This window comes from Leopardus geoffroyi, chromosome A1 (assembly GCF_018350155.1).
Source record: "Leopardus geoffroyi isolate Oge1 chromosome A1, O.geoffroyi_Oge1_pat1.0, whole genome shotgun sequence".
NCBI classification, from domain to species: Eukaryota; Metazoa; Chordata; class Mammalia; order Carnivora; family Felidae; genus Leopardus; species Leopardus geoffroyi.
The window spans coordinates 140,693,013-140,717,194 of NC_059326.1; the positions used below are offsets into that span (position 1 = coordinate 140,693,013).

General features: G+C 40.6%; 2 protein-coding genes across 7 annotated transcripts in view; one reads left to right on the forward strand and one right to left on the reverse strand.

The window, feature by feature from the left end:
- IQGAP2 (IQ motif containing GTPase activating protein 2) overlaps nucleotides 1–24,182 on the forward strand; it is a 298,032-nt gene that overhangs the window by 198,659 nt on the left and 75,191 nt on the right. For all 4 annotated transcript variants that reach the window (XM_045496003.1, XM_045496013.1, XM_045496004.1 and 1 more), the window contains 2 exons: nucleotides 7,526–7,689; nucleotides 22,313–22,403. In XM_045496003.1, the coding sequence (XP_045351959.1) occupies nucleotides 7,526–7,689; nucleotides 22,313–22,403 (255 nt within the window). The remainder of the gene's footprint in view (nucleotides 1–7,525; nucleotides 7,690–22,312; nucleotides 22,404–24,182) is intronic.
- On the reverse strand, nucleotides 12,393–18,678 carry F2RL2 (coagulation factor II thrombin receptor like 2). 3 transcript variants are annotated; one of them, XM_045496104.1, is made up of 3 exons: nucleotides 18,364–18,670; nucleotides 17,940–18,186; nucleotides 12,393–14,522 (listed from the first exon to the last, which is right to left on the reverse strand). In XM_045496104.1, exon 3 carries the CDS (start codon nucleotides 14,512–14,514, stop codon nucleotides 13,444–13,446), a length of 1,071 nt encoding a protein of 356 aa, XP_045352060.1. In that variant the 5' UTR covers nucleotides 14,515–14,522; nucleotides 17,940–18,186; nucleotides 18,364–18,670; the 3' UTR covers nucleotides 12,393–13,443. The 3 variants fall into 3 exon arrangements, with proteins under 3 accessions (XP_045352060.1, XP_045352049.1, XP_045352043.1); XM_045496093.1 differs by lacking the exon at nucleotides 17,940–18,186 and having other exon boundaries at nucleotides 12,393–14,516; nucleotides 18,364–18,678; XM_045496087.1 differs by lacking the exon at nucleotides 17,940–18,186 and having other exon boundaries at nucleotides 18,364–18,665.

Sequence of the window (24,182 nt, forward strand, 5' to 3'; positions counted from 1 at the left end):
TTCCACTGGTCTATGTGTCTGTTTTTGTGCCAATACCATGCTGTCTTGATGATGACAGCTTTGTAGTAGAGGCTAAAGTCTGGGATTGTGATGCCTCCTGCTTTGGTCTTCTTCAAAATTACTTTGGCTATTCGGGGTCTTTTGTGGTTCCATATGAATTTTAGGATTGCTTGTTCTAGTTTCGAGAAGAATGCTGGTGCAATTTTGATTGGGATTGCATTGAATGTGTAGATAGCTTTAGGTAGTATTGACATTTTGACAATATTTATTCTTCCAATCCATGAGCATGGAATGTTATTTATTCTTCCAATCCATGAGCACGGAATGTTTTTCCATCTCTTTATATCTTCTTCAATTTCCTTCATAAGCTTTCTATAGTTTTCAGAATACAGATCTTGTACATCTTTGGTTAGATTTATCCCTAGGTATTTTATGCTTCTTGGTGCAATTGTGAATGGGATCAGTTTCTTTATTTGTCTTTCGGTTGCTTCATTATTAGTGTATAAGAATGCAACTGATTTCTGTACATTGATTTTGTATCCTGCAACTTTGCTGAATTCATGTATCAGTTCTAGCAGACTTTTGGTGGAGTCTATCGGATTTTCCATGTATAAGATCATGTCATCTGCAAAAAGTGAAAGCTTGATTTCATCTTTTCCAATTTTGATGCCTTTGATTTCCTTTTATTGTCTGATTGCTGATGCTGGAACTTCCAACACTATGTTAAACAACAGTGGTGAGCGTGGACATCCCTGTCGTGTTCCTGATCTCAGGGAAAAATCTCTCAGTTTTTCCCCATTGAGGATGATGTTAGCTGTGGGCTTTTCATAAATGGCTTTTATGATGTTTAAGTATGTTCCTTCTATCCCGACTTTCTGAAGGGTTTTTATTAAGAAAGGGTGCTGAATTTTGTCAAATGCCTTTTCTGCATCGATTGACAGGATCATATGGTTCTTTTCTTTTATTAATGTGATGTATCACGTTGATTGATTTGCGAATGTTGAACCATCCCTGCATCCCAGGAGTGAATGCCACTTGATCATGGTGAATAATTCTTTTTATGTGTTGTTGAATTCGATTTGCTAGTATCTTATTGAGGATTTTTGCATCCATATTCATCAGGGATATTGGCCTGTGATTCTCTTTTTTTTACTGGGTCTCTGTCTGGTTTAGGAATCAAAGTAATGCTGGCTTCATAGAATGAGTCTGGAAGTTTTCCTTCCCTTTCTATTTTTTGGAATAGCTTGAGAAGGATAGGTGTTATCTCTGCTTTAAACATCTGGTAGAACTCCCCTGGGAAGCCATCTGGTCCTAGACTCTTATTTGTTGGGAGATTTTTGATGACTGATTCAATTTCTTCGCTGATTATGGGTCTGTTCAAGCTTTCTGTTTCCTCATGATTGAGTTTTGGAAGTGTGTGGGTGTTTAGGAATTTGTCCATTTCTTCCAGGTTGTCCAGTTTGTTGGCATATAATTTTTCATAGTATTCCCTGATAATTGCTTGTATCTCTGAGGAATTGGTTGTAATAATTCCATTTTCATTCATGATTTTATCTTTTTGGGTCCTCTCCCTTTTCTTTCTGAGAAGCCTGGCTAGAGGTTTGTCAATTTTGTTTATTTTTTCAAAAAACCAACTCTTGGTTCCATTGATCTGCTCTACAGTTTTTTTAGATTCTATATTGTTTATTTCTGCTCTGATCTTTATTATTTCTCTTCTTCTGCTGGATTTAGGCTGCCTTTGCTGTTCTGCTTCTATTTCCTTTAGGTGTGCTGTTAGATTCTGTATTTGGTATTTTTCTTGTTTCTTGAGATAGGCCTGGATTGTCATGTATTTTCCTCTCAGGACTGCCTTCGCTGCATCCCAAAGCGTTTGGATTGTTGTATTTTCATTTTCGTTTGTTTCCATATGTTTTTTGATTTCTTCTCTAATTGCCTGGTTGACCCACTCATTCTTTAGAAGGGTGTTCTTTAACCTCCATGCTTTTGGAGGTTTTCCAGACTTTTTTCTGTGGTTGATTTCAAGCTTCATAGCATTGTGGTCTGAAAGTATGCATGGTATAATTTCAATTCTTGTATACTTGTGAAGGGCTGTTTTGTGACCCAGTATATGATCTATCTTGGAGAATGTTCCATGTGCACTCGAGAAGAAAGTATATTCTGTTGCTTTGGGATGCAGAATTCTAAATATATCTGTCAAGTCCATCTGATCCAATGTCTCATTCAGGGCCCTTGTTTCTTTATTGACCGTGTGTCTAGATGATCTATCCATTTCTGTAAGTGGGGTGTTAAAGTCCCCTGCAATTACCACATTCTTATCAATAAGGTTGCTTGTGTTTATGAGTAATTGTTTTATATATTTGGGGGCTCCCGTATTCGGTGCATAGACATTTATAATTGTTAGCTCTTCCTGATGGATAGACCCTGTAATGATTCTATAATGCCCTTCTTCATCTCTTGTTACAGCCTTTAATTTAAAGTCTAGTTTGTCTGAAACAAGTATGGCTACTCCAGCTCTCTTTTGACTTCCAGTAGCATGATAAATAGTTCTCCATCCCCTCACTCTCAATCTGAAGGTGTCCTCAGGTCTAAAATGAGTCTCTTGTAGACAGCAAATAGATGGGTCTTGTTTTTTTATCCATTCTGATACCTTATGTCTTTTGGTTGGCGCATTTAGTCCATTTACATTCAGTGTTATTATAGAAAGATATGGGTTTAGAGTCATTGTGATGTCCATAGGTTTCATGCTTGTAGCGATGTCTCTGGTACTTTGTCTCACAGGATCCTCCTTAGGATCTCTTGTAGGGCTGGTTTAGTGGTGACGAATTCCTTCAGTTTTTGTTTGTTTGGGAAGACCTTTATCTCTCCTTCTATTCTAAATGACAGACTTGCTGGATAAAGGATTCTCGGCTGCATATTTTTTCCTGTTCCTCACATTGAAGATCTCCTGCCATTCCTTTCGGGCCTGCCAAGTTTCAGTAGAGAGATCAGTCACGAGTCTTATAGGTCTCCCTTTATATGTTAGAACATGTTTATCCCTAGCTGCTTTCAGAATTTTCTCTTTATCCTTGTATTTTGCCAGTTTCACTATGATATGTCGTGCAGAAGATCGATTCAAGTTACGTCTGAAGGGAGTTCTCTGTGCCTCTTGGATTTCAATGCCTTTTTCCTTCCCCAGATCAGGGAAGTTCTCAGCTATTATTTCTTCAAATACCCCTTCAGCACCTTTCCCTCTCTCTTCCTCCTCTGGAATACCAATTATGCATAGGTTATTTCTCTTTAGTGCATCACTTAGTTCTCTAATTTTCCCCTCATACTCCTGGATTTTTTTATCTCTCTTTTTCTCAGCTTCTTCTTTTTCCATAATTTTATCTTCTAGTTCACCTATTCTCTCCTCTGCCTCTTCAATCCGAGCCGTGGTTGTCTCCATTTTATTTTGCAGATCATTAATAGCATTTTTTAGCTCCTCCTGGCTGCTCTTTAGTCCCTTGATCTCTGTAGCAATAGATTCTCTGCTGTCCTCTATACTGTTTTCAAGCCCAGTGATTAATTTTATGACTATTATTCTAAATTCACTTTCTGTTATATTGTTTCAATCCTTTTTGACCAGTTCGTTAGCTGTTGTTATTTCCTGGAGATTCTTTTGAGGGGAATTCTTCCATTTCATCATTTTGGATAGTCCCTGGAGTGTTGCGGACCTGCAGGGCACTTCCCCTGTGCTGTCTTGAATAACTTGCATTGGTGGGAGGGGCCACAGTCTGACCCAATGTCTGCCCCCAGCCCACCGCTGGGGCCACACTCAGACTGGTCTGTACCTTCTCTTCCCCTCTCCTAGGGGCGGGATTCACTGTGGGGTGGTGTGGCCCCTGTCTGGGGTACTTGCACACTGCCAGGCTTGTAGCGCTGGGGATCTGGCGTATTAGCTGGGGTGGATGAGCAAGGTGCACAGGGGCAGGAGGGGCAGGCTCAGCTCGCTTTTCCTTCGGAGATCCGCTTGGGGAGGGGCCCTGCGGCACCGGGAGGGAGTCAGACCTGCCGAGGGATGGATTCTCAGAAGCACAGCATTCAGTGTTTGCACGGTGCAAGCAAGTTCCCTGACAGGAACTGGTTCCCTTGGGGTTTTGGCTGGGGGATGGGCGAGGGAGATGGCGCTGGCCTTTGTTCCCTGCCAAGCTGCGCTGTGTCGTCTGGGGCTCAACAACTCTCTCTCCCGTTGTCCTCCAGCCCTCCCGTTCTCCGAGCAGAGCTGTTAACTTATAACCTTCCAGATGTTAAGTCCCGCTGGCTGTCAGAACCCACGCAGTCCAGCCCCTCCGCTTTTCAAGCCAGACTCGAGCTCTCCTTTGCTGGCGGGCTGCCCCTCCGCCCCAGCTCCCTCCCACCAGTCCATGGAGCGCGCACCGCCTCTCCGCCCTTCCTACCCTCTTCCGTGGGCCTCTCGTCTGTGCTTGGCTCCGGAGAATCCGTTCTGCTAGTGTTCTGGCGATTTTCTGGGTTAGTTAGGCCGGTGTGGGTGGAATCTAAGTGATCCGCAGGAGGCGGTGAGCCCAGCGTCCTCCTTCGCCGCCATCTTCCCTGTACCTGAATTTTTGACTGCACAGGGTGTTGGTGCTCCTAACCCTCACATTGTTCATGTGTCTACTATATATAAGTATATTCTTGCATATACTGTAGTATTTTATGACTGGTTGATAATTTATTTTTAATAATAAGGTAGTACGGAGAATAGGCCTCCAAATAGGTACCCTTTGCTGGTGTTGCAAAAATTTGCCAAGTGCCATGACTTTGCTCTGTATTTTTCTTTCCTGGACCTTCTAGTCTATTTCCTAAGAACCTGTGGTATGATGGAGATGGTAGAAGGTTGAGCAGGTAGATACGGTTATTATTCTTTTGGCATATCCATGAGTTAGGGCTCCAGATGTTATTTTACCAGGTGGTTTCGTAGAAACAATTTGTGATAGTAATTAGTCATAACTAAACCTTAAAACTATCTTAAAAAACATGTCTGACTATTAATCTCTAGGAGGCCTATCTACACTTCCCAAGTACGTGCAGCCACTTTAATCATTAAAATTAGATAAAATTTAAAATTAAGTTCGTCAGTCATACTAGCCACATTTTAAATGCTTAATAGTTACATAAAGTGTATTGGACAGCCCAGTCAGAGAACGTTTTCATCATCACAAAATGTTCTATTGGACAGCATTGGACTGTATGGACCTGGAAATTCACTCTACTGATACTATAGGGAATTGTTTGATTTAGAACTATCTCTGTTTTGGCATCCTTCACAAAGTGGTAACGTAATGTAAAGAATAGAATGTATATCCAAACCTCTTTGTATTTCAGTTTTTTTTCTGTACATCTCGACATTAAATTTTTCCAGCTCTTTTATTCTGTGGTTCTGTCACTCATTGCCTTCACACTGCTAAGTGAGGTTTACACTAGAAATTAGCATTCCTCCTGCTACTTGTATATAAAGTTGTCCTCCCATTTTATAACACCTTCATTGAGATATAATTTATATACCATAAATTTGACCCATTGATTGTTTTTATGGTGACTTTTATGGATTTAAAAAGTTGTACTACCATCACACTATCTAAATTCATAACATTTTCATCACCCCAAGAAGATACTTTGTAGAGTCACTCCCCTTTGCCTGTCCTCCCGTTCCCCCCACCCGCAACCACTGGTCTACTTTGTTTCTGTGGATTTTCCCATTGTGGATATTTCATATAAGTAGAATAGTGTCTAAGTTTTTATGTGAACCTGTGGTTCCCTTAAGTGTATATACCTAGGAGTAGAAGTGCTAGATCACATGGTAATTCTGTGTTTAGTATTTTAAGGAACTGCTTGTTTTCCATTATGACTACCATCTTCTGTTCCCACCAGCAATGTATGAGAGTTCCAGCGTCAGCACATCTTCACACTTGTTACTGTTTGTCTTATTTTTATTGCCATCCTAGTGGATATGAAGTGGTATCTCATTGTGATTTGGATTTGCATTTTCCTGATAACTAATATTGAGTATCTTTTCATGTGATTATTAGCCATTTGTATATCTTCTTTCAAGAAGTGTCTGTTCAAGGCCTTTACCCATTTTAAATTGGGTTTTCCTTTCTTATTGTTGAGTTGTAAGAATTCCTTATATACCTGGTATACATGTGTATAAGGTGTACAAGTCTTTTATCACATAGAGGATTTGCATGTATTTTCCCCCATTCTATAGATTGCCTTCACTTTCTCTGGTGTCCTTTGAAGCATAAAAGTTTGCATTTTTACATCCCGTGTATTTATTTTTTTTCTTTAGTTGTGTTTCTGGTGTCATTATTAAAATTAGCACCTAACCCGTGGCCACAAAGATTTACTCCTATGTTTTCATCTAAGTGTTACATAGATTAAGCTTTTACACTTCAGTCTGTGATCCATTTTGAGTTATTTTTTTGTGTAGGCTCTGATGTAGAGAGTCCAGCTTCATTCTTATGCATGTGGATGTCCAGTTGTCCCAGTGCCATTTGTTATAAAGACTTGTACTTGTTGAGTTGTCTTGGCAGTCTTGTCAAAAATCAGTTGCCCACAAATGTAAGGGTTTATTTCTGAACTCTAAATTCTTTTCCATTGATCCGTACATCTATCCTTATGGCAGCACCATGCAGTATTGATTAACTGTAGCTTTGTAGTAAATTTTGAAATTGTTAAGAGAACTCCAGTTTTGTTCTTTTTTCAACACTGCGTTGGTGATTCTTGGTCCCTTGCATTTACATGTGAATTTTAGATACAGCTTGTCAATTTCTGTTTGAAAGAAAAATGCAGTTGGGATTTTGATAGGGATTACCCTGAATCTATTGATCAGTTTGAGGAGTATTTCCGCCTTAACAGTATTGTTTGGATCCATGAACATGAGATGATTTTTTCCATTTATTTAGGTCATCTTTAATTTTTTTCAGTGGTGTTTTGTGGTTTTCAGCGTACATGTCTCATGCTTCTTTTGTTAAATTTATTCCTGTTTATGATTTAAGTAGTTATAATGTATTTGTGATTGGAATCTATTCCAAATGGAATTTTCTCCTCCATTTCATTTTCACATCGCACACTGAGTGTGTGTAGAAATACTCTTGGGGCGCCTGGGTGGCGCAGTCGGCTAAGCGTCCGACTTCACCCAGGTCATGATCTCGCGGTCCGTGAGTTCGAGCCCCGCGTCAGGCTCTGGGCTGATGGCTCAGAGCCTGGAGCCTGTTTCCGATTCTGTGTCTCCCTCTCTCTCTGCCCCTCCCCCGTTCATGCTCTGTCTCTCTCTGTCCCAAAAATAAATAAACGTTGAAAAAAAAAAAATTTTAGAAATACTCTACACTTTTGTACATTGACCTTGTATCCTGCAGCCTTAGCTCTGCTTATTAGCTCTTAGAGGTTTTCTTATGTGCAGGGCGTTCCCTACCCCCTTTCTAACTCCATCTTTCTTATAGGTGATTCTAGAGAACTTATGATGTATTGTGACTTAAGAGGAAAACTTTTTTTCTTGCCCTAGGAATCGTAGCTGTAGGGTACATCAATGAAGCTATTGATGAAGGGAATGCTTTGAAAACTTTAGATACTCTGCTCTTACCTACTGCTAAGATCAACGATGTGGATCCAGACTGCGCCCAGCACTACCAGGATGTTTTATACCATGCTAAAATGCAGAAACTCATGGTGAGTCTTAGTAGGTTTGTTGCTTTTAAATTTACAGACTGGGTCGGGGGAGAAGGGCTGAGAGGGAGGATTTTCTTGATTTGTTTTGCCTACGGCTTATGAGATACTCTTCCCACAATTGCCTATGGACCAAAATGGAAATAATAGGGCTATTTTTATCCTGGTGTCAAACATGAGCAGGAAGCTGGCTCCAGAGCTAATCACTGCTTTTACTTTAACTAAAACCTCACTGATGGGTGAGTTCTTGTTCAGATTCCAATTCATTGGATATTTACTGAGCACATACTGTATACACAGTGTACTGTATAGTGTGTGGTAGAGGGAAAAAGGATAGAAGGAACACATGACCTTTGAAGATCTCTGTCCTTCTTAAGATGCTTAGGAACGGAGGTAGTGGGCATTCTTATATAGAAGAGTTAAATAACAGTAAAGATGAGTATGTGACACAGTGTGAAAACAAGGCATGCACCGAGTACTTCAGAGACCATGGATTTTTGTGGGCTAGAATCCTAAGAGGAGTGGTCATGGAGAGAGAACAGGAGCTGCCCCTGGAAGGGCAGGAGGAGCTGGTTAGGTGGACAGAAAGCAGGATGGTGCAGGCTGGGAATACAGTGCTGGGCAGGTGTGAGCCTGGTTTGTTCTCAGCACAGGAAGAGACTGACCTGGCCACAGTCCCTTTGAAGAGCCCAGGATTTTTTCCATGCTGCAGAGCTTAAACTGGTGTTAGGAGGTGTTCCACAGATACTGCCCAGTGTTGGAAGGGTACTGAGTGGTGAAGCTTATGATCTGTTCCTTGAGAGTGAGAGAGAGATGCTCCCTGGAATCGACCCCACTCATAGATGCCATGTCTCCAGCTGCAAGCCAAAACCTCAAGGAGTGGAGGTCTTCTCTGTATAGGTGTTTACAACCCAGAAACTGCCTCATCTGAAACAGGAACAGCATCTTTGATTAGAACAAACATTTATTGAGCACCTGTTGTTTGCCAGGCATGATACTGCATATTTGTATGCATATTATCTCATATAATCCTCATAATAATCCATAACAGCCATGTGGGTTAAATGTCCTTATCATCACTTACAGATAATGAAACTTAGGCTAAGTAATGTATCCAAAACTATCCAAAAAGTAATTCGTTGTGCAACTATGCCCCGGTCCATTGGATTCAGAAACCTGTATTATAAAGGCAGAGGGAAGGGGATGTTTATTGTTGCATTGTAATAGCAAAAGACCCCAAACAATATAAATATCCTTCAAGAGAGGCCCAGTTAAGTAAGTTGCAGTATATCCATATAGTGAAATACTCTGTGGTCGTCAAAAAAATTGAGTGAATCTATATTGGATAATCTTCAGTATGTATATTGTTAAGTAAAAAAAAAAAAAATGTTTCCACATGCCTGAAAATGGGTTACACACTCATAATAAACATACTCTTGCATGTGCATAAATTATTCCCAGAAGGAAACACCTGGAAGGTGAACTAGAAGTCTGGTGTAGATGGGAGACTTCTTTGTTTTCTGTTTTTGTGCTGTTGGGATTTTACTTTCTTAGAGAGTACATGTATTACATGATGAATGTTTCTAAACTTAAAAAAAAAAATGTAAACAACTCACAGAGGGCCAAGATTTCCCTGGTAACTTAGTTTGTGGAATAGGACCTACTGCCCCGGCTGAGGTGTTCCCCTTCAAGGCAGCTCATTTTGATGCAAGGTATTAGAAATTATTTTGGCATAATGTAGTGTCCAGCAGCATAGGGAAGTGCTGACTCTGGCAAAGAGAAGTGAGTGGTGAGGGAAGAAGAAAATAAATTTTTAATATAAACTTTGTACCATGTATTACCTATGAAAAAATATTTTCAATAAAAATTAAAGTGTATATCTTTTTATGTATGTGCATATTTATTTACATTTATATGTTACATACATATGCACATATAATCATATGTACTACTGAACTGCCTCATTAAAGGTGAATAAAAACATCCCTCCAAGGCGGGGACTTTTGTACTGTTAACCTTCTGATGGGGATGGCAGCAGCCTTGCCGTACCCCCTGTGCTTTAGGGGTGCCCTCACATTATTTATCTTCATTTGACCCTCACAGCAGCTGTGTGGCTGGTTGCCCTTTCACCTGATGGGAAGGAACGGGACTGGTCAATAAATAGCGGGCCAGCGAATAGGAGAGTGAAACTGAAACCCAAGCCTTGTGTCCCCACACCCCATGGAGGGGAGAATGGGTCTCCGCCTGCCGTCCCCACTGATGGAGCCAAGACTGTGGCCCGAGGCACACTTGTCAGCATTGGAAGATACAGTTACTTGCTTTGGAGACAGACAGGCACCATTCCAATATTGGCTTTGTCAAAATAACCGGAGATTTTAGTCAAGTCCCTTGAATTCTCTATACTTCCATTTCCACACGTGTAAAATGGATATAATAGTGTCTATGTTACAGGATCGAGGTGAGGGGTTAAGAGTAACATACAGATGTAATAAAGTGTATTTGTATGTTCATGTACTTATATTTCTATAGATTATATTAACATGTAATCATATATAATTATAATGTGAACATACACATGTGTTTGAGTGTTCAGCATTTTGCATGGAGCTTGACACCCCCCAAAAATACTGAAATAATGTAGCTAATATTATTGTGGGTGCCAGCGGTTGCCCAGGTAAGGGCTGAGTGATGTCTGTGTCACAAAGTCCTTGCTAGACACACACAAATTGTTGCATCCACAAACCGCACGTGGGATCTTCTGGGTACAGGATAGAGATAGACCTAGGTTCCTCTCTGCCCACAGCCACATGCGGTTTGTCCTTGACTCCACAAATCTTTCATAGGCAGGCTATGCAAGTCCCTTCCAGAGCATTCCAGTCTGATAGCTTTAGGTCAAGATGGAGTGCCGTGGGACCTCACCAGGACACTTAGAAGCCTTTGCTGGGTGTCTCCACTTTGCCATCTGTCTGTCAGGCTTGCCTCCTAAGTGTAAGAGCAGCAGCTTTAGTAGTGGAAATAGAGTATTAAATATGAGCCTAAGGATCTGGGTTCTAGCTCAAGCTGGAATTAAACTGCTTCGGCCTATAAAATGGGGAGCCTGAATTGTATTGGCAAGAGCTAACAGATTTAAAACATTACAGTTCCAAGCAATGAATATGATTTGGTTTAATTGCTATTTTTAAACACCATTTTCTTTTTCTGCCCATTAATTTTGAAACTTTTTTTTTCTCCACCTGTTTTTTCCCCTGGGGAAAAAAACTGATTCTTTTCTTATTTGATGAGGTCTATGTGTGTGTGTATGTGTGTCTGTGTGGGGTTTTTTTGTTTTGTTTTTTGTTTTTGAGAGAGAGAGTGGGGGCGAGAGAATATTAAGAAGGCTCCACGCCCAGCAGGGGTTGATCTCATGACCCTGAGATCATGACCTGGCCAAAATCAAAAGTCAGACACTTAACTGAGTTACCGAGGTGCCCCATCTGTGTGTGTTTTTTAACATTTGTGCTTTGGATGCTTGGAAGTTGGGGTTGTGTTTTGATGGAGATAATTCTGTGCCTTGCCTTCCCAAGATCTGGCCTTGAAAATAATAGAAAAAAAATTATATTACTAGTATTGTCAGTATAAAGTAAAGCTTGTGCGAAAACATACAGCTGTTAAAGATCACATTGGAGGGGCTCTGGGTGGCTCAGTCGGTTGAGCGTCTGACTCTTGATTTCGGCTCAGGTCATGATCCCAGGATCATGGGATTGAGCCCTGCATTGAGCTCCATGCTGAGCATGGAAACTGCTTAAGATTCTGACTATCTCCCCCCACCCCCCACCCACTTCATGTGTTCTCCCTCTCTCTCTAAAATAAAAAGAATTTTTAAAAACGATGACAATGGATAACATCTGCATGGAACGGATGGCCAGTTTTATCAAAGGTTGAGGACACGGATTTAAGCTAGTGAGAATTCTTGCTCCTTGTTAATAGTATTTCAAGTGTAACCTTGTCTAGAAACCAAATTCCTTTTGTCTCAGGAGAAAGGCTGGGTAATGCGCATGTTGGCACATACTTAGCAGAAAACACACTTTGTTCACCAGAGGCAGTGAATTGTGAGCTTTTTTAAAATTGAAGGCTTTCCTTGAGACTTTATGAATTAGATGCCCAAAAACGTTCTGTTTTGCTACGTATATATTTACTGCACAAGAGTTGTGTGCTTTTAACAAGTGAATATTACTACATTTTGCTTTTACGTGAAACTGTATTACACATGATGGCTTTATTTGCAGAAACCAATTCCTTTCATTGAAGTTTCTGTCATCTTAAAACTTACTTTAGGTTTCTTTTGATGTTTTTTTTTTCTTTTTTCTTCAAGTAATCTCTGTACCCAATGTGGGGCTGAGAGAAAGGGAGACCCAGAATCTGAAGCAGGCTCCAGGCTCTGAACTGTCAGCACAGAGCCCAACACAGGGCTGGAACTCCTGGACCGTGAGGTCATTACCTGAGCCAAAGTCTGCTTAACCGACTAAGACCCCCAGACACCCCATCCTTTTTTTTTTAATTTTTTAATGTTTTGTTATTTTGAACTTTTAAATGATTTTATGAGTATGTTCTAACTTACCTTTTTTTTTTTTTTTTTTTTTTTTTACATGCCCAACCAAAAAATAATGTCCCTTGTCATACAAGGTACCTTGCCTTCTCAGTAACAATTGAATGGGCTTTCATACTGCTTTGCTGCTTTGAGATTTTATTCATTCACTCAGCAACATGTTATACAGAGCATGGATCTGGGCCCCACAAACCCTGAGAAGACTTGGGTCTACAGGAAACTAAAGAAGGGAGAAGAGTAGCCCCTTCTTTACTATACAGGGTGTTTAATAAGTATTTATGAAATTAATATTTGTATATAAATGTCAAAAATACAAGAAAGGGAGATGAGAAAAATGAACTTCTAGCTTGAGAATCAGAAGAATGGTCCACTGAAGACTTTAAGAGATGGAAAGAATTAAGGCAAACATGTTAAAAACAGCTTTACAGTTAGAGAAGCAAGAGCAAAAAGGAGAAGTCAAGATTGTAGCAAATCAAGAAGCTTGGCTGGTGCCTACTTTGCAGGCAAGGTATATTGGGAAGTAAAGTTGGAAAATTATCTCTGAATGTCAGGCTAAAGATTTATAACTTATTCCAAAACAGTGAACAATCATTGGCAGTGTGTGAGCTGGGATTTTTGAGTGATGTGTTCAGTATGATCTCAGGAAGATTAATCTGGCAGTGGCCAGTGAAATAGAATAGGCTGGCAGTGAAAAGAATGGTTGGAAGGCAAATGTGGGATTAAGGTAATGGCACCTAGTGATAAAAATCACTTCGAGTGAGCTGATGAGGCACCACCTGTGTGAGAGTTGGAGAAGACGACGAATCAAAAATGACGCCAAACACTGAAAACTGAGATCTTAGCTTCTCCCTGTGCTTCGCCCTTGTCCCACCTCCTCCTCCAGGACATGTAGGGTTGAAACCTACTGGAAGTAGGGAAGATGGAGAATTAAAGGTCTTGAAGTACCATCAGGCAAGTGTGTCAGTTGCCCTAAAGATGATGATATCTTTTCTTCTGCTCTGACACTCTTAAAATCCTGAAAAAGTATTAAAATAAAAAAGTGCTTTTGTAGTGTTTTATTTTGAGGCAGTATTTCTTAGGAGCTCAAGAATGGAGTTAGAGGGTAGAACCCTTTGCACTCGGCATATATCGTCCCAAGAAGGTGTGTTTTCACAGATAGCGTTCCTTGTTCTCTAAGGTGATTTCACCATTGTAAGGTAAACAGTGGAGTGATCTATGATTTTTGACATAAGAAAATAAAGGAGTGGATCTAGGCAACTATTCAGGCTCCCAAGGCACAAAGCTATGAGATAGACAAAATATAAGCCATCAGTGTTGTTGTAGTAGTAGTTAGCGTGGTGAATAATGAGGATAATATTGCTTGGAGCAAAGCAAATGGTGAAAATCAAAAGAATGAGGAGACTCGCCTTAACATACCACAACCATCTGTGATCATATGCATTAAGCGTCCGAATGATGGCTGTGTAGCAGTAGATAATGACCACAAAGGGAATTAAGAATCCAAAGAATGCCAAGGATATGAAGTAGTAGAGTTGGAAGGGTGATGAGGACTCGCATGTGTTGTGGACATCATGGCAAGTGGTGATGTCCTGCTGGACAAGGTAATATTCCTGCTTCAGGATGAAGAATGGCAGCATGTATAAGAAAACCGTTGCCCACACCAGTCCACATGTCAGCAAGGTGTAGGTACGCTTGGGCAGACCTCGGTATGTGAAAGGATGGACAATGGCTAGGTAGCGGCTGATACTAATGCAGGCGAGGAGCAGAATGGAGCAGTACATGTTGCCATAGAAGATGACTGTGGTGGCCCGGCACATCACCTCTCCAAATACCCAGTTGTTCCCATTGAGGTGGTAAGCTATCTTAAAGGGCAGTGTGATGCAAAAAAGAAAGTCTGCCATGGCCAGGTTGGTGTAGAAGATGTTCATACAGATGGATCTGGTCCTGAAGAGGAGCATCCACAGGGTCACCGCATTGGCTGGCACACCTACTACAAACACCAGGATGTAGATGGCTGGTATCAGTTTGGTACTTAAGGAGCTGCTCAGGTACCCCATGGTAGCATTATTCACATGGAGATTTGAAACCCTTTCTTCTGGGCAGTTAATTTTTACAGTTGTGGTAGTTCCTGTCCAGCCTTCTATGGCAGAAAGGGGGAATTCTTCAAAAGAATTTGGGGGAACCCCACGGAAGGTCTTAATAGGTAAGGTTGGTTTTGCCAAGTTGTGTACGTCATTTGCCATGCCTGCAATTGAGAAGAAGTATTAATAAGAATTATTGCTGAGCCCATGCCTGTGATTCAGGACACAATGAAACTAAAAGTTTTATCTACATAGTTTCTGTAGTTGTAGAATTTAGGATCATTTTTATTTTTACAAATCCCTATAAATCTGGTAATTAGCAGGAATGCATTTAGTATATATCGTATGCCCCAGCACTGTGCTAACCCATGCAGGAGCAAAAACTAGATGGCAACTCCTTGCAGGCAGGAAGTTTATAATACCGTTGGAGAAAGCAATAATAGCACACCAACCATTATAGACCAATATCATATTGGCTGTAAATTGTATAGACATTCAAACAGTGGTTAACAGATTTAAATGTTTGAGCAGAATGTCAAGGAGGAGGTAAAGATGAGCAAGGTTCATAGATGAAATTTAATAGATGAATAAGATATATGGGCTGGCATGGGATCTGGGAATGTCAGATAAGTTAATTCAACAAATGTTTATTGCATGTTATATGCCAGTGGTACAGTGTTAGACTCTGTCCCTGTCTTCAAACTGTCAGACCAGTGGAAAAGGTGCACAAAAACTCATTGTCTTACGCTAATAAGGTGTGTGAAAGAAGATGACAGGGTAGGTTACAGATGAAAGGGTAGGATACAGCCAAATCTCTGAAAGACCTTTAACTAGAAGAAAACTCGAAAGAAACCATGTTTCTGTTCTGAGATGCTGGGCTTAGGCACATACAAGATTGTGAACAGAGGCATGGCCATTATAGTAGACAGCATGATGGCCCCACAAGATTCCACCTGCTAATGCCTGGACCCTTTGAATATGTTATTTTATGGGCAAAAGGGACTTTGCAGATGTGATTCAGGATCTTCAGATGGCATGAGTATCCTGGATTGGCTAGGTGCGTCAGATGTAATCATAAGACTCCTTACAAGAGGGAGGCAAGGGAGTCAATATCAAATATTTTAAAATGCTGTGCTGTGCTGGCATTGAGGATGAAAAGAGGAGCCATAAACCAAGGAATGCAAGCAGCTTCTAGAAGCTAAAAAAAAAAAAAAAAAAAAAAAAAGACAAGAAAATAACTTATGCCCCAGAGCCTCCAGAATGAACACAGCCCTGCTGACATCTTGACTTCAGGACTTATGACCTCCGGAAGTATCGTCTGTATTGTTTAAAGCCACTACAATTGTGGTAATTTGTTGCAGCACCAATAGCATACTAATATAACTGTGATCTGGTTTATATTTAAGATGACTTGGGTGACAGTGTAGAGACTGAAAAGGGAAGAAATTAGGGGCAAGGGGGACTGATCTGGAGCCTACTGTAGTCATTGAAACTCAAGATGGAGAGTAACGAACTAGAGCAATGGCAGCAGAAAGGCGAAGTGAACCGTGGAAACTGATGGCAGCTTAGAGGGACTTGGCATCCAGTTGGCTTTGGTGGCAATGAGGGAGAGGCAGAAGGCAAAAATGACTAGGAGGCGTCTACTCTAGATGATTTTGGGGAAGAAGATGGGACAAATGACAAGCATAGAGGAGACAAAGGAAGAAAAATGAAAAGAGGGGAATAGAGAATATAGTCCATAATGTAATAACACTGTAGGGTAACAAGTGGTAATTACACTTACGAGATAATGTATAGAATTGTCCAATCACTATGTTGTGCACTTGAAGCCAATGTAACATTGTATGGCAACTCTATTTCCATTTAAAAAATTAAGGAAAAATTCAGAAATGGAACAAAAAGGAATAGAGATGCAACAACTACATACTATAAATTATACTATATATTGGGCATTGGTTGGCATGCTAATTTTAATCCTCCTAATTCATGCAAGAGCAATTTCAAAAACACAGTAGACCTTACTACTCAAACCTGTTTCTCATTATATAATTTTTCCGTAAATCTTTGACACGTACATAAAGTGGATTCTCTCAAATTTCTAAGATGGACTTTAACGCCTAATATAAACCTCATACTTACCAATTTAAAATGCCATTGTTCTGCCAGTTACGTCTTTTCACATGACTTCTGAATTCCTACGTGTTGAGCACTTGGGGTTAGTGTTTAGTAACCTGGTTCTCATTCAAAGCCAGTTTCTCTTCCTGCCTTAATCTCTAGCAGTTCGCCCCCAGGTGAAATTGAAGCCTTCCTCATAACCTTGAGATTGCACAAACTGAATTCAGTGTATAAAACAGAGTATTGCCTGAACAAGTAGGGACAGGGAGGTGGTGTTAAGGTGTCGTTTAAAGGAAGATAGATTAACGAAAAGGAAAGAAATATCTGGGAAGTGTTCTTCTCTGCCTGTGTTTAGATGTGAACTTTGAGGATCGGTTGGGTGACCCTTGGATTCAGCCACACAAATCCTTCTCTTCATTCTCGCATTTTGAAAAATGCTTAAAATTGATGTCACCCAAAGATAAATGCCTTGAGAATTAGGCCCAAAGCTGGAAAATGGTGGCTGAAGAACATGCTGTGCAAGTTATTTCCTTTCAAAATGTGATAAGAGAGTTGTTGAAATGAAGTGTTTGTCAGTTTTCAGAAAATTCCTGTGGTTGAGCAAGACATGGTGCCTAAAAACACGGTAAACAGTGGCTGTGAAAAAGCCTCGATTCCTTTTTCCATGAGAATTCCAGATCTGGCTTGACTTGAGTAAGTCTTTTAGTGCCTAGAGTCTGGTGTGCTTTCAAAATAGTACTCATTGTTAAACTTGACATATTTTTCAATTTGTTTGGATTCTTAATACAGGCTTCCGTTTGGCATAATGTTTCTAAAATGTTTTTACTCTGGGCAAAGGCCTTAGAAAGGGACTGATCAAGGGGACCAGACTTCAGCCTCTAGACGATGGGGTTTTTTTTACTCATTTCTCCCCCACCCCATGGAAGAAAGCAAATGCCCTGCTTCATACTTTGTCGCCTTTAAATGCCCCCTGTTCACTTGCACCAAACTCCACCAGCATCTTGAAGGAGCCCCCTTCTGCTGCATTTGGGTTCACCCCTACCCAGAACGCTCGCTCCTTGTGAACCCCGCACCCACTGCTGCTCTGAATGCTTAGCACTCTCCCACAACCACCTTGGCGATTTCAACTGCCCGTTGAAGCAGCATTCCTCTATAGAGGTTTAGTTTTGTTAAATTTTTATTTTTTCTGTCTCATCGTTGTCCCTCACCCCAGCTTTCCTGCTCCAAACAATGTTGGCTGGAGAGTGACCTGACAGCAGAAGAGTTGTGGATACAGATAGCGCAAATTGGTTTATTTTGGAGTAAGCAGGAGGTGACAGGCTAACATTGGGTTGAGTGAAATAAGAAACACATTAAGAGTTGAATAATAGTATTTGGGAGATCTCATTTCTAAAAACTAAAAGAGCATGTGAATGTAAGGAGAACTCCATGGTAAAGTCATTAAGAAACAGTAACCTGTTAGCATTACTTACTGGAGGACCACTCATTCTTTCTGGTCCTGTTCTTGTTTTCCCTACTTGTGGCCCAAGACAAGGTATAAACATAGGAATTTTGAAAATCTCTTGAAAAAGTGCTGTCTTGCCGAATCAGAGGAAATTCTTAGAAGATCAGAATCTTGTCACAATGAAGTTTGATCCGTGACTTCATTGTAGGAGTTAAAATCTTGACTATGCCACAGGTTTTTAAATCTAAGCAGAGAACACTGGTCTTCGACAAGGTCTGAACAGAGCAAACAAACGATAGCTATTCCCTTCCAAGACGCTGCCTTTTCATAACAAACCTCAAACTCTGCCTTTCAGGTTGCAGATTGTGTAAAGTGCGAAGAAAATTAGATTCCGTTTGCCCTTGTAACACAAACCATCACCCCCCGACCTACCCCGTATGAAAAGAGCTTACCGCTTTGACAAAAAGTGGGCGACAGAAGCATGACTCCAGCAGCTACAAAGATGAGGGCTTTCATCTTGGTGACCTGAGTCCCGTTTCTCAAATGTTGTTAAACGTGTAAAATTAGGGAGCACAGCTTCCCCTCGGTTTCGTGTGTGAACAGCAAATGGAACCCTTGTTCTCGCCGTAGAGCGTGCTGTCTGTCGCATGCTCCGCAGACTGGGAAGCTTGCCCAGGTCCTCTGGAGGGGAAGGGTGTGACAGTGCTCATGTTGCAGGCTGCGTGACTCAGGCTGAGTCTCTGAACACATTACTTTATTCCTGGAGCAAATCATTTAACTCTTACCCACCCCTAACAGTTCCTTCTGCGTAGATGCTCTAATTCCCACCCCGTATACTTTGACATGTTGAAAAAATGCAGGTAATATACAGTGAGAGCTTATAGAAGTAAGCTGAACATAGAGGCCGAGCAGCAGTTAGTTTTGACTGTCCTATATCTCATTTTTATCCATTTAAAACACACAGTGCCAGAGTGTGATGTCTACTGAATAACTGAGCTGTCAGAAATTAGCCTTTCCTTAATCCTCTCTGTTATTCAAATCTTAATTCTTAAACCCATTACATAATTATAAATGAAATGAGTCACAGAAAACAAACATTTTTTAGGAAGCTAAATTAAGACCTTGGTTACTTTGAAAATTCTCCATCAGTGTCACATTGTTCTGAATTTGCCATCACTGTTTGGCCATACTTGGTTTTAGGGTGTTTTGTTTGTTTTGCCATAACTCAACATATTCTGAGCTGTTCGTTAACTACAGAGTCAGGTAACAGTGGGGTGTGGAGGGGTGCTAAATAATAAACTAAAATCGTGATACAACATTAAAATGCAGAGGACTCTGTTTATTCCATGGTTATTGGTGAGCAGGTCTACAATAAACATTTTTTTAAAAATGTGAAATGTCCATAACATAAAATTTACCATCTTAATCATTAAGTAGTGTCCAACTCAGTAGTGTTTAGGACAGCCACACCGTTGTGCAACGTATAAGCTTTTATGGATAATTATATCCCAGAGGATATGGTTTAATATGTAGTATAAATGAAAGTGCATTGTGACAGATTTTTCTGTACTTAACACAACTTAAGGTTAAACCCTAAGCCAAACAGTCCCAACAGCATGTTGCATATAAAATGCAGCAAGAATCAGAAAATGCAGATTTGGTGTGAGACTTATAGGCTGAGGGATAAGCCAGGAAGAAATTGATCTGTGTAAACTTTTCACATCATGATTAAATTTCATCACACCAAGAGTTTTACAATCAAAAATTAATAGTACTTCAGCTACATAATATATGTTAACAGAAGCTGAAATTGAAAGCTATTTTATTGCAGAAATAGCCAAAATGCCATAAAATATTGAAAAGGTACTTTTTGTTGAATTAAAATATTCTAGGACTCATCTGAATTCAGGAATTTATCACTTGATTTGCAGATGGCCTGCTTTCTCTTTACTTGATCCATTTGTCACTCAGATGTTGAACCTGGCTATGTAGCTTGAGGTAGAGCCCTGACCATCCTATAAATAAATTTCCAGTCTTGTAGCAAGCAATTTAAAAGGAGATCTTAAACTGCTAGGGCTTGGTTTTTACTCTTGGTTTTACATTTAACTCTAGCATCCTTTGGTATAATGAGTCATGATTTAAACTGTTGACTTAAATCCATTTGGTTTGTAAACTTTTTCTTTGCCTCATGAAACAAATACTTTAAGCTTTTAAGTGGGATTTAACTTCCTTTTCATCTGGGTCAAAGTTTGTATGGTGCATCTTCTACAATGATAAGTTACAAAAGAATTTGGTAAATACTCTTCAAAAAAACTGAAAGAGACATAAATGAACTTGTATGGAACTTAGTCTTTAGGCTAGTCCTGGGAGGAGTGTTTGGGTTCTCTTTGGCCTTGGGAACAAATAGTTCCTACTCCCCTGTCTCTTCATTCTTACTGTAGTCTTCAACTTCCTATCATGCTTCTTGTTGGATTCCTTCACATCCATTCTTTCAAGAAATGGAGATCTTGCTACAAGTAACCATACCCATGTGGCAGATCTGCCTAGAGATGATTGTGGAAGCAGGAGCCAAGCCTTCCATGATGGTCTCCATTAGCCCAGATATTACAGGATGAAGTGATAGATTCTTTGTCTTACTTTCAGAGTGCTTCCCGCATACATTATCTCAAGTTAGTCTAAGAGGGAAATAGCTTTGAAGCCTTGCAGAGGAGCAGGTGGATGTCATTTCTCCTTCCTGCCAACTATCCATCCATCATGAGTCCTGAATGATGGAGCAAGTTCTCCATGGTTCTGATGAGCTGCTTGCTGTTCATCACAGGCTTGCCTTAGGATTTAGTACGTGACACTTATTACTACACATGGGCACGTGTCCCCATTGTTGAAAATTGAATGCCTCAGGGTGCCTGGGTGGTTCACTCAGTTGAGCATCCAACTCTTGATCTTGGCTCAGGTCATGATCTCAAGATTTGTGGGATTGAGCCCTGCGTCAGGCTCTGTGCTGACAGTGCGGAACCTGCTTGGGATCACCCCTCTCCCTCCCTCTCTCTGCCTCTGTTTATGCCCCTGCATGTGCTTTCTCTCTCTCAAATAAACTTAAAAAAAATTGAATTGAATAAAATAAATTGAATGTCTCATCTTCCCTGAAAAATATTTAATTTCTCCTGATAACATTTACTTGTAATCTTTGGCAAGTTTATGTAATCTTGGGCAGTTGGTTTCTGGAAGTCCCATTGAATTACTATATAGTAGCACCATATTTGTAGTATGGTAGTCAGAATCAACCCAGAAGTAAAAAAAAAAAAAATGGGGTCACCTGGGTGGCTCAGTCGGTGGAGCATCCAACTTTTAATTTCAATTCAGGTCATGATCCCGAGGACATGGAATCTAGCCCCATGTCACTCTCCATACTGAGTGTGGAGCCTGCTTAAGATTCTCTCTCCTGCTCTGCCCCTCTCCCTCATTCATGTGCATGCTCTGTCTCTCTTTAAAATACAACCAAAAATAAAATAAAATCACTTTAAAAGTAAAAAAAAAAATGGTAGATAATTTAGTGCCTTTTTATTGCTGTTATCACTTCCATTCTGAAGCTGTCCTTAGCTCCAAGTATTTCTTCCCCCTGTAATTAACCTCTACTATAATCATTTCTTGACTATTTCTAGATCACGTGTCTACAGCCATTATCGCTCTGATCACATTGTATTAGAATTATTTTGTATGTAAATCTATCTTTTGTACTAAGTTGTTAGCTCCTTGAGGGCAGCCACCATGTTTTTGTATGGGTCTTTTGTTTTTGTCTCTGTGTCTGATAAATGCCAAGTATCATTGTGTTTCCTTCAAATTTAAAGTTTCCTGTGGTACTCTGGGCCACCTTGGGAACACAGTGATTAAGGGAGAGCGTATTCAGAGGCAGCTTTTCTGGAGGAGGTGACATTTGAATTAAGCCCTGAACGGTAAGAAAGAATCCACAGCCACACAGCTGGAGGAGAACATTAGGGTCTGAAGGAGGCTGGTGTGCAGGTCTGAGACAGGGAGTAGAGGAGTGTGAAGGGCAGCCAGAGGAGTCAGCAGGCCTGCATCATTAGATCCCCATGGTCCCTGGGAAGGGGAGTTACATTTTCCCCTAACTGCAGAGGAAATCTGTGGAGGAGTTCTTTATAAAGGACCACCACGGGAGAGGGCAGTCTTGGAAAAAACACAAACCAATAGACGAATGCACCTAAGTGGGAGATGGGGGTTGGAATTGGGTGTTATTTCATTAATAGTCTTTACAGTGTACGACAGTGCTTGGTAGTTGGTAAGAGTCTGTGGGAACTGTAATAAATGGGCTCCTGAAAAGCAGTTATAAGTTCTGTTTCATCATCATTCCCTGTTCTTTCTTTTATTCTATGACCCTATTCCCAGGACTCTGAGATTGTTTCCAAAGTCCTTTGGCTGGATGAGATACAGCATGCAGTCGATGAGGCCAACATGGACAAGGACAAAGCAAAACAATGTAAGTCCTCACCTCCTTTTGCTGGCTCAGTCAACCTTGCTGGTTATGCCACTGATTTTTTATTTTTACAACTGTATAGCTTTAGTTTCTGAGAAGATTTGGACTCTTAGCAATTTTAGTTGAATATATATACAAAAAGATCTATTGATGGTGGCACTATTTTCAGTGATTCGGTGCTATCTCTAGCAAAATCTAAGGATTCTGGTACAAAATCCAGAAAGCAAAAAAAATGGTTACTGAACTCTCAAATTTCTAGTTTAATCAAGCCCTTTTTTACCTTTTTTAAAAATGTTTATTTATTTTTTTTTTTAATTTTTTTTTTCAGCGTTTATTTATTTTTGGGACAGAGAGAGACAGAGCATGAATGGGGGAGGGGCAGAGAGAGAGGGAGACACAGAATCGGAAACAGGCTCCAGGCTCTGAGCCATCAGCCCAGAGCCCGACGCGGGGCTCGAACTCACGGACCGCGAGATCGTGACCTGGCTGAAGTCGGACGCTTAACCGACTGCGCCACCCAGGCGCCCCAAAAATGTTTATTTTTTTAATTTACATCCAAGTCAGCATATAGTGCAACAATGATTTCAGGAGTAGATTCCTTAATGCCCCTTACCCATTTAGCCCATCCCCCCTCCCACATCCCTTCCAGCAACTCTCAGTTTGTTCTCCATATTTATGAGTCTCTTCTGTTTTGTCCCCCTCCCTGTTTTTATATTATTTTTGTTTCCCTTCCCTTATGTTTATCTGTTTTGTCTCTTGAAGTCCTCCTATGAGTGAAGTCATGATATTTGTCTTTCTGTGACTAATTTTGCTTCGCACAATACCCTCCAGTTCCATCCACGTAGTTGCAAATGGCAAGATTTCATTCTTTTTGACTGCTGAGTAATACTCTATTGTATATATATACCACATCTTCTTTATCCATTCATCTATCAATGGGTATTTGAAGCCCTTTTTTTATCTTGACCCTTAAGAAACTTGCCCAATCTGCTTAATAAATACCTATGCTCCCTTCTCTACCTTCCATTGTATTAGTCCAGATTTGCCAGAGAAACAGAACCAAATATATACTTTTCTCTGGAGAACTAAATGTGTAGTCATATATCTGTGTGTGTGCGTGCATGTGTACAAGTGCATGTGCGTGCAGATAAATAGTTGTTTCTCTGGAAAGTATGTAGTATCTGTATACACACACATACATAGAGAAAGAGACGGGGAGATTTACTCTAAGGAACTGGCTCATGTACTTGCAAAAAGGCTGGCAGTCCAAAATCTGTGGGCAGGCCACAGAGGCCAGGTGGCAGCACTTAACCACCAAAGGTGAGTGGGTGTGGTTACTGTCATGGGGAGCAGAGTCAAAGCAGTAATCAGAATGATCTGACAGACCTGTGGGATTGGCTAATTGACTGTGGTGTCCCTAAATATGATTTAAACAGTTTACTAAATTCATTCTTGATTTGTACAAGTGGAAGAAGAATTCTAGGTCAAATGCAGAAGTATAATTTGAGTAATGAGAGCAAAAATCATGGCCCCTAAGTCAATTCCCATACTTAAGCCATTTACAAACCAAGAACCCCTTAAGTGAAGAGGAGACCGGGTCCACTTGAGAACAGAGTGCCACAGTCAAAAGTTTATACTGTTCATCTTTATCCCAGGCTTCCCCTAAAGAGAGCTGCAATTTTTTTTTTACCATGGTGGCTGTGCTGAGGGCAAAGGACGCAATCAGACGTTCCAGGGATTACAGCACACTGGCTCTGAAACTGACACTAATTGCAGGAAACC